Here is a 10,068-nt window from a genome sequence, read left to right on the forward strand (position 1 = left end):
CCGTGTATGCCATGTAATTGTCTCTACTCGGGGTTTCAGAACTGTGTGTTTTCACATCTCCATTTCTCTGTTTTTCTGACCTATGTATCCTTCGGTATCAAGTCTCTAGATGGATCATTTTATTACGTCTCTCATTTTGGCTTTAAGGAATTTGTCATGCAATTGTTCCTCTTTCTTTTTCTGTGTCTAAGGATTGTTTGTGTGTCGTGTAATAGCATCTCTGCATCTGTTCTGTAGGAATGTGTACGTCATATAACCATCAACTGGACGAAGAGTCAGCCGCTTACATCAAGGATCAAGAGGAAATCAAGTCCATCGTGAACGACGTGTGGTTCAAACACGCGACCAAGATAGAGCAACAAGAGAAACTGGACGGGGCACTGCCAGCCATAAATGTCCGGCCACGACTAGATAATAACTCCGGTGTTCACATCAAAAAGCCAGACAAACTGCCACCAATAACGAGCAATCCTCTCCAGAAGAAGTCGTCTTACTTAGAAATGTATGAAAAGTCTAAAGCCAAGAGGCACAACAACAAAACACAACCCAAATCTGCAACAAAGAAGGTTCATTTCCTAGGCGAATCAGAATATGGCGGCCTTGTTTAATTCCTGGACAAAGTCGCATGCCGTATTGGAGTTAGACAGTTGATAGTGCAGTAGACCTGCTGTCCTTCCCAGTGGCACCCCAGGCTCAGTATATACAGGTCACTCATCGTCTCCTACTGAAGGTATTGCAGGAACAAAGTGAAAAGAATTTTTATGATGAACTCCTAAACAGTGTTTACTTCTCCCCTTTTTATGTCCATCTCAAATTCTATGCTTCACGTTATTTGTCCATGAAATAAATTAACACAATTGTATATAATAAATATTTTACTGTACAAAACAGGAATTATATTTTGAACAATATGTAAAATACACACATAAATATATCAATCGATTAAAGCATCGTAATTTACAGTATGGCAATATTCGGCGCCTTCTTTGAGTAACAAAGAAGAATGAATGAAGTCCCACAAATAATGAAGCTTTTTTTCCTGCACCGTTATGAAAATCATCTTGAAGCCTCATTATTTACTAGAGAAAAGCTGCATCTACAATGGAGTCAACAGATTAAAAATCATGACATTCAACGGCTGCACAAATTCAATTATCAGAGAAAAAAAGGCAACATTAACCGATTAAAGTAAATATAATATCTATAAATATCCTACCACAGTATCCCCTAACGCCTGGAAACTACCGCGCCGTGGCGCTGTATGTCTGGGTTCAGAAAAACTAAACAGACTTCCGGTGCTACTTTTCCGCTCACAGCGTTCCGAGTCCTACGATATAAATGCTGAATTAAAAATTGTTTTTGAGTTACAAATAATAAACAAAATATTCCTGCATTACAAAGATACAATGAAGCCATTGGCCAATGTCCAAACAATTTTTGTAATATCCAACTTCCAAAGGAAGAATTCTTGTCTTATTTGGCATAGGTTCAATATACGGTAAAACTTGTTTAATTTAATCTAGAAACCCCTGTTTCCAAAGATATCAGCCGGACATAATACAATTCTCTGGATCAGACATTTTAATCAACTAATGTTAGTGAAAGGAGTTAAAGGATATTGGAATACAAAAGATCCGGATTAGAAAAGTTTCACTGTAAATGGAAGGACTGTTCCAGCTATAATATTCCAATACCAATACAAAAATGACAGTTCTGAAGCGTGCATGAAGAAAATATTTACATTATTTCAAGAAATAATACGAGTATTAAACACTGAATAAAATAGAAACAAATAAAACGACCATGCAGTTCACAATTCTTGGACAACAAATTAAGCGCAGTATTTAGCCTTATAAAGCTCATTAGTTGTGGATGTTTCAGATTGATTTGTTCAACGTGTTAAGCATTGTCAATTTTATGTCCTTACGTGGTTATACTGCCCCATGTTCTGGAGACTCGGCCGTCGGTTTCTATCTATGTATCCCCCATCATCCGGGGTCAGATTAATGGCGGGGGTACCGCCACCTGGCGGCACTAAGCTGAACCTCCGCAGTGGTTCCTTGCTAGACACCGTCAGCATTTCCTTTTCCTGTAATAATTATATTTTACGCAATGACATTACGCAATAATTAAAGCAACTCTCGATACTTACATATCTAAGGAATATTAACTGTCTTATTTTTCGATTTCATGAAGTGAAGGCGTTTATGCATAAAATTATCACGCAAGCCAATCGATTGATCATCTTCATAAAATTGAAAAATCTGACAGTTATTCCTTATATTTACATGCTTTGATTCCGCCAGTCCACGTGCTCCAAGCCCTGCTTCTGTCTAGCTGTTTGTCCCGCCCTGCACGTGGTTTTTTTGGAACCGCGCCAATACATTGATGGAGAAATAAAGTACATTTACATTTGGTAATTTTATCTCGGACAAAGACATTGGAAATGTAAATATTATGTAGTAAACTGACTACAAAAATAACCAAGTTGTATTGGAATGAAAACATAACTTGCAGCAAGGATAGAACATGAGCTCGATTAATAGTAACAAATACTGAGTATACTTCCCCCTTTATGATTGATTAGGGTGACGATAAGGAACAGTGACCGATCGATTTTAAAAACTTGAAAGCAATAAAAATCTATCTAGAGGAAATAGACATGGGACCCTGGAAACTCCAGAGGTGGGATTAGGTGCTTATGAGGAGTAAGCATCCCCTGTCATACCCGCTGTGAGCCCTATGTATCGATCATGTAGACGGAACATTCTGTAGTCAAATTCAGTATAAATACAAAGGTCTAACGATTGGTATGAAACAAGTCAATCAAAACACGACTCGGTGATAAGATATACGTATGTAATTATTGATAATAGCGAGCGCAGCGAGCGTCGCGAAGCGACGCTCGTAACTGCGAGCTCTAACGACAACGCCTGGGCGACGAGAAAATTCGGACTACTGCACATTCATTCTTTAGAATTTTTTGCCGCAGTAATTTTGAACCATAATGCATCACTTAGTAAAGCTGCGTTCTCGCGAGAATGACGGCAAATGTTCAACAAAAAGTTTACTCGCCTTGATTAAATGGATAAATATTGAAGATAAATAGTAAACGTAACTTTTTTCATTAACTTTCAGCACTGTTCAGTTTATTCTTGGTATATGTAACTTACATACGACGTCATGTGACGTCAGAGTCTAGACGCACAAAATGTCACGTGCGGTTTGACGAGCCCGATCTAAATGAAAACAATAGAAGAGTTTGCGCTCGCTCTAACGGTCGCACCGTCAACATATTAAGCTCATTGTAATGATCAAAGAATTTACAAAATACTGGCTTGAAATCCGTGTAACACCAACTTATCTGTCAGTAGCCTACTTTAGTAGAAAAACCGATTATACTCGGAATATATTATGCCGATTATCTGTTATACTTTAAACTTCCATGACTGTTCTGACACTGAATATGTCGATTGTTGTTGTTCATTGACATATATATACTAGTAATCTCCACATCAGACAGACTGACCTTTGATGACAGTTCAAACTGCATCTATATTTGAATTATTGTTCTTTGAAACAACAAACTACCTAGTAATCCTTAATATGTTTTAGACATTTTAAACCTAGAGTAATTTTCTGTATAATTTATGATATGATATTATATATTTATATTTTATCTTATTACCTTTAACTTTGAGAGCTCCGGACTGTTAGGCGCTGGAAAAAAAGTCAAGAGTATTTTACAATTCACGATTATATAAATCTGTATCATAATTTTATTTTTTTTTCTTAATAATTGCATAGTATTGAAACATCAAAATAACATTCACCTATAATCAATAAGTTAAAATTCATAAAATCTGAGAATTTATGCTAGAAAATAAATCTTAAGGTGTGATTCTTCTCTGGTTTCTGACTTGATGATATATTCAAAGTTCACTTACTTATACGTCTTATATATTTAGGTGTAAGAGATTTAAAAGACCATATTTTTCTTTCCTCATCACAAATGTACAATTTATACGTTTAAAAACTTGCAGGGACTATATACTTGGCGGAATGGTGGCGTATAAAAATATCTTCTTTTCTGCTTCTCAAAATTATTATAGAACAGTGAGTCCAATTTATAATTTTTACACAATCAAAGACTTTAAGAACTTTTCAAATGTAAGTTTAATTAATAATAAGGGACTAAAGTTCTTAAATATATCAAATAAATATGATTTTTCAAACAAACTAGAACTATGTTAGCTTAATAAACTTCCAATTTGAATACAGATTTGAGCCAAAAATCCGTAAAAAGTATTTTTTTTCTCTCTTCAAAACTTTTTTTTTTGTATCATTTTGTATCTTTATGTGACAACTTTACCATATGTGAAAATGAGAAAATTTTAAATATAGGAAGCATATAAAAATAACTAATATATCTGAAAAATTGAAGAAATAGAGAAATTTCGGATTAGCCAATAACCATTTTAGTTAAATTATTTATTTCAATTTGGTAATATCATCTTATAGGCCCTTTATGGTAATATCTTTTGATGAAAAAAGAAAATCAATCAATCTTTTGCAATACAAGTAGGGATCGCATAATAGGCATTAATAATTTTTTTTATTATTAATGTCCAGGAAAAAGGTAATGACCTTGACCTGAACTTGTCTCTAATATAAAACGGTCAATTCTAATTTCACTGATACCATCACTTGTAATATTGTCTTCTTGATTCTGTGAAAATTTCATTAATTTTTGAATACAAGAAATATGAGAAGAATCGTACCTCAAACCGTAACTTAATTATTTGAAGTATTTGACAGATTAGTATAAACTAGGTTACAACCACAACACCATTCATCAAACTATGGAGTACTTTATAAACACATCACAGGTCTCGGTAAAAAATAAATCCATGTAATAATGGAAACTTAGATTTAAAAATATCAAAATATTGATTTCAAAAATATCTAAAATATAAACTAAGAATGCTTAATCAAAAAATTTTACAGGGCACATCTCTGTCAATATAATGGGTTCTAGTTCAATCACAAAGTTACTCTGAAAAGGTCCTAAAAATGTTCTCTTACAAACGGATTGAATTATGAACACCATTGTAAAGGAACAAAATTTTCACGTGCGAATGTAATCCATGTAATTTATGTCAATTTTATTTATAAGTTTTAACAGAAAGGCATTATATGGTTACACCATTTTATGCAGAAAGAAAAACGTTTAATTTTTTAAGTAAGGTAAAGGAAAAGGACCTTGACCTGGCCTTGCTCCTAAAATAAAACGATCAAATTTAGTCTTATTGATGAAACAACAGAGTGATTTTGTTTTCTTAAATTACGAAAATTCCTGTAATTTCTAAATACAATATTCTGAATATATGAGTAGAATCTCATCTTAACCATATACTTTATATAATTGACAATAATAACATGGTATATTCTCGAAATCATATGTATAATTGTAAGATACTTTGCAAGATTTTGAAATTTCAACTCGCCCTAGTATTCTGCAAGAAAATTAAATGACCCAAGTGTATAAATCAACCTACCATAACATGATTATGAATAAAGATGATGTATTCTTTTCCACTATGAACATTGATTTAATGTGAATACCTGTGTACATTGACATTGCCGAGATTTTTCTTTCAATTCTTCATAAGAAAGAGGAGAATACCACTCGAACACGCCATTTGATATATAATGACAAAGGAATAATATTTTTGTAAAGGAAATTCTATTTTTACTAATGCCTATAACATATCCAAATATTGCAGGTAATCATGCATTCATAATGCTCCTCTAAAATACATAATCAAGCTTTTAAGAATCAAATTTCCGAGAAATAAATAAAAATCTATTCTAACTACACGCCAGCACAAAGCAGGCGGACAAGCAACTGAGCTAGTTTATCTGGTTCTACAGTTCTGCATTCTCTACGGGAAAGGTCGCGTGTTACCTTCCTGACTGGAGTTTCGGGAGAGCCTGCCTCTAGTCAGTGATGAAATGGAGCATTCTGGGAAAGGGAGAACTAGACAAATATGGTCACGGTCTGGTAATCAGTAGCCATGACAACACTCACACACACAAAGTATTTTGTTCACAATAATAAATATTTTAAAATCTTTATAGGTAATTCAATTATTTACAATGTTCAATCATGTTTCCAAGACAAATAAAGCGAACTATAGCGCAGTTGACTTTTAGAATTATCAGCCTAAAATAAGAATCACTTGGATAATAACTAAAAAACTCAACTAACCTGTTCGGCTTTTCTGGATACCAGAGGGTGAAGAGTTACCAACAAACAGCAAATTTTTGTCACTGCCCCCGGATGGCGCCAATCTTTCCCTAAATTAAATGATACAGTTTAAATTAGTCCCTTAATGGTGAATAGGCTTCTCTTTGTTTGTCCGTCTGTTTGTTAAACTGAAAGTCAGTCACACTTAAACCCCTTTTTTTCTAAACGCTTGCAGATATTGAACTGCATTTTGATATGCAAGTGTACCTTGATGAGTAACAGACATATGCAATTCTTTTTAGCTTGGGTAGTTATTGTTAAATCAACATTGTACATTATAGGGAAAATATTGCGGAAATCGTGGTCTTTAAGCTTGATTTGGTGACAATGATGATTAAAAAATCACATTCATTGGTCAGAATTCAATCTGATTAGTTTTGTGTGTCCCATGGCCCTTTTGTTTTGTTTATGTCATACATACTCATACCGATTTTTACTATTAATTACAATATTTATGACATAAGAACTCGGTAGACATGAGGACAGTTTTGGGAAGTATTTTACCATTGGGGCCTAGAACTTTGAAAGCTATTGGTTGACAAACAGTATTTTACTATAAGGGCCTAGAACTTTGAGTGCCTTTGGTTACCAAGAGTATTTAAGTTATGGAGAGAACTTTGAATGCCGTCATTGACGGGCAGTTCTTTACCTTTGGGGCTTAGAACTTTGAGTGCTGTTGGTTGCGGGCAGTATTTTACATTTTGGGTGTATAAAGAACTTTGAGTGCCGTTGTTTTGCAGACAGTATTTTACTATTGGGGCCTAGAACTTTTAGTGCCGTAGGTAGGCAAACAGTATTTTACTATTAGGGCCTAGAATTTTGCGTTCCGTAGGTTAGCAAACATTAAATTTATTTTACTATTGGGGCCTAGAACTTTGAGTGACGTTGGTTGGCAAATAGTATTTTGCTATTTGAGCCTAGAACTTTGAGTGTCGTTGGTTGGCAAACATTATTTTACTATTGGGGTCTAGAACTTTGAGTGTCGTTGGTTGGCAAACATTATTTTACTATTGGGGTCTAGCACTTTGAGTGCCGTTGGTTGGCAAACATTATTTTACTATTGGGGCCTAGAATTTTGCGTTCCGTAGGTTAGCAAACATTATTTTACTATTGGGGCCTAGAACTTTGAGTGACGTTGGTTGGCAAATAGTATTTTGCTATTTGAGCCTAGAACTTTGAGTGTCGTTGGTTGGCAAACATTATTTTACTATTGGGGTCTAGAACTTTGAGTGTCGTTGGTAGGCATACAGTATTTTACTACTAGGGCCTAGTATTTTAGTTATGATGTGTAGAACTTTGAGTGCGGTTCAGTATTTTTTTTATTAATAGGGCCTAGAACTTTGAGTGCCATTGGTCAGCAAACAGTACTGTATACATGTAAATTTTCGCCCTCGTTTTATTTTCGCCAATGAAAACAGTGTATGAGATAACTCGAATGCTAAGTAACGAGAAGAAAGGCATGACAACAGCAATAAAGGATGAAGAGGGCAAGATCCTGAGCAGTCAAGATGAAAGAAAGAAAAGGTGGAAAGAGCACTTTCAAGAAATATTAAACCGCCCACAACCCGAACATCAATTAGAAGTTGAAAGCGAAGAACAAGTATTAGATTAGATGGATACAAGTCCCAGACGGAAGGAGGAAATTGTCAAAGCTATCAAGAAACTGAAGAATGGAAAAGCTGGAGGAGCATACCTGGTATTGGTAAACAACTGAAATGTTAAAAGCAGACGCAGAGACAACAGCAAGATATTTGGAAAAACTATTTTCAACAATCTGGAAACAAGAAGCTACCGGTATACCATTGGTTTGGAGTAAAGGCCTGATAGTGAAAATCCCAAAGAAAGGTGATAGATCGATATGCGATAATAATAGACGTATAACACTTTTTCTGTGTCAAGCAAAGTATTCTCCAGAATAGTTCTACAAAGAATTCAAGATTGAGTGGAAAAGCAGATGCATGAGAAAAAGCTGGCTTCAGAAGAGGGAGGAGTACAACAGAACAACTATTTACATTCCATAACATCATAGAACAATGCACTGAATGGAATTCAACATTGTTTGAAAATTATGTAGACTTTGAAAGGTCATTTGATTCCATTCACAGAGAGAGAGCCTTTGGTCTATCATGAAGTTTTATGGCATCCCAAACAAACTGGTCAGAATGGTGAAACTCGTATTAGATCTTGTCTTACTCTCCTCAAAATTTCAAGACATCCAGCTAAAGACACAAAGACTTAATGAAATTGGTAGACAAGCTGGCCTCAGAATAAACATCGAGAAAACCAAAGTATTGAAGCTCAACACTGACATAAAAGAGGCAGTCAAGATTGATGGGCAAGACCTGGAGGATGTAGAAACATTTACTTACCTTAGAGGTGTGATAACAAAAAAAAAGGATCTGACGAGGATCGACATTACCAACAGACTGGGAAAAGCTAAGTCCCAATTTGGAAGTCTCAGAAAAATCTGGAGCTCATCAAAATTTTCTATCCAAACAAACGTAAATTTATTTAACAGCTTTGTTCCGTCAGTCCTGATGTATGGAAGTGAAACATGGAAAATATTGGAGAGAGACAAAAAGAAAATTGACACATTCCAGAATAGATGCCCCAGAAAGATCCAAGAGTAAGATGGTCTGAGAAAATGTCAAATGAAGAACTCCATCATAGAACAAAGACGGCTAGACCAAGTGAAATAATAACCCCCAGGAAGTGGAATTGGATTGGCCATGTACTGAGGATGGATAACAACAGGATATCTACCACCGCATTACCATGGCATCCTGAGGGAAAGAGAAAAGTAGGCCGGCCAAAAACAACTTGGAGAAGGACCCCGGAGCAAGAGAGACAACTGGGATGGAATAGCTGGGCGTCAGCGAGGCCAAAGACAGAGGCTCGTGGAGGCAGTGTATTAGGGCCTTATGTGCCGGTGGGCACAAAGAGGGTAGGAGAGGTGAGTTGAGGTTTATTTTCGCTCCTTTCGCCTTAGCCACAGATGGTGAATTTAAAATTCACAGCATGATTTCTTAAACAGAGTTGTAACTGGGCGAATTTAAGACACGGCAAAATTGTTTCCAAGTGTGAAAGGGCGAAAATAAAACGGGGCGAAAATAACCCTGTATACAGTATTTTACGAGGGACTAAAACATACTTAGAGTGCTGTTAGTTGGCAAACTATTTTAATTAAGAGTGTAGAACTTTGAGTGCCGTTTTTAACAGGCAGCACTTTAGTTTGAGTGTAGAACTTTGAGTGTCGTTGGTAGCGGGTAGTATTATATCTTTGGGGTGTAGAAGTTTGAGTAGCGTTGGGGGCGGGCAGTATTTTACCTCTGGGATGTAGAACATTGAGTGCCGTAGGTAGAACTATGAGTGCCATTGGTAGCGGGCAGTATTTAACCTTTGGCATGTAAAATATTGAGTGTCGTAGGTAGAACTTTGAGTGCCATTGGTAGCGGGCAGTATTTTACCTTTGGGGTGTAGAACATTGAGTGCCGTAGGTAGAAATTTGAGTGCCATTGGTAGCGGGCAGTATTTTACCTTTGGGGTGTAGAACTTTGAGTGCCGTTACTTCTTCTGTGTTGTTCGATCATTCCCAACATATCATAAAGTACGTCCATTATGATACTAAACTGAAAAGAAATATAAACAATTAATATGAGTGATCTTTGATCAAAAATAAAACTAATAGTAATTAACCCCTGTGACTAACTTAACAACAAATAAATCAATGATCTGTGATGTAAATTAATCTATATGCT

General features: G+C 35.6%; 1 protein-coding gene across 3 annotated transcripts; it reads right to left on the reverse strand.

Moving 5' to 3' along the window:
• Positions 1 to 857: 857 nt before the first annotated feature.
• LOC134260503 (uncharacterized) lies at positions 858 to 9,936 on the reverse strand. Of its 3 annotated transcripts, none has more exons than XM_062743057.1 (7): positions 9,848 to 9,936; positions 6,272 to 6,360; positions 5,969 to 6,025; positions 3,689 to 3,720; positions 1,928 to 2,089; positions 1,217 to 1,327; positions 858 to 1,096 (listed from the first exon to the last, which is right to left on the reverse strand). In XM_062743057.1, the coding sequence occupies exons 1-7, from the start codon at positions 9,925 to 9,927 to the stop codon at positions 1,073 to 1,075; spliced, it is 555 nt and encodes a 184-aa protein (XP_062599041.1). In that variant the 5' UTR covers positions 9,928 to 9,936; the 3' UTR covers positions 858 to 1,072. The 3 variants fall into 3 exon arrangements, with proteins under 3 accessions (XP_062599041.1, XP_062599040.1, XP_062599042.1); XM_062743056.1 differs by having other exon boundaries at positions 5,969 to 6,040; XM_062743058.1 differs by lacking the exon at positions 5,969 to 6,025.
• Positions 9,937 to 10,068: the final 132 nt, after the last annotated feature.

The sequence above is a fragment of the Saccostrea cucullata genome, unplaced genomic scaffold, assembly GCF_032062105.1.
Source record: "Saccostrea cucullata isolate Sc308-1 unplaced genomic scaffold, CSIRO_AGI_Scuc_v1 ctg18519, whole genome shotgun sequence".
NCBI classification, from domain to species: Eukaryota; Metazoa; Mollusca; class Bivalvia; order Ostreida; family Ostreidae; genus Saccostrea; species Saccostrea cuccullata.

Coding starts and splice junctions, on each gene's coding strand:
- LOC134260503 (XM_062743056.1), bottom strand. CDS start 9,927: ATGGACGTACTTTATGATATGTTGGGAATGATCGAACAACACAGAAGA. Junction 3,721..5,968: donor CCGAAACTCCAGTCAGGAAG/GTAACACGCGAC, acceptor CTTTTTTTCCAG/CGCCTAACAGTCCGGAGCTC. Junction 1,328..1,927: donor ACATGGGGCAGTATAACCAC/GTAAGGACATAA, acceptor TTTATATCGTAG/GACTCGGAACGCTGTGAGCG.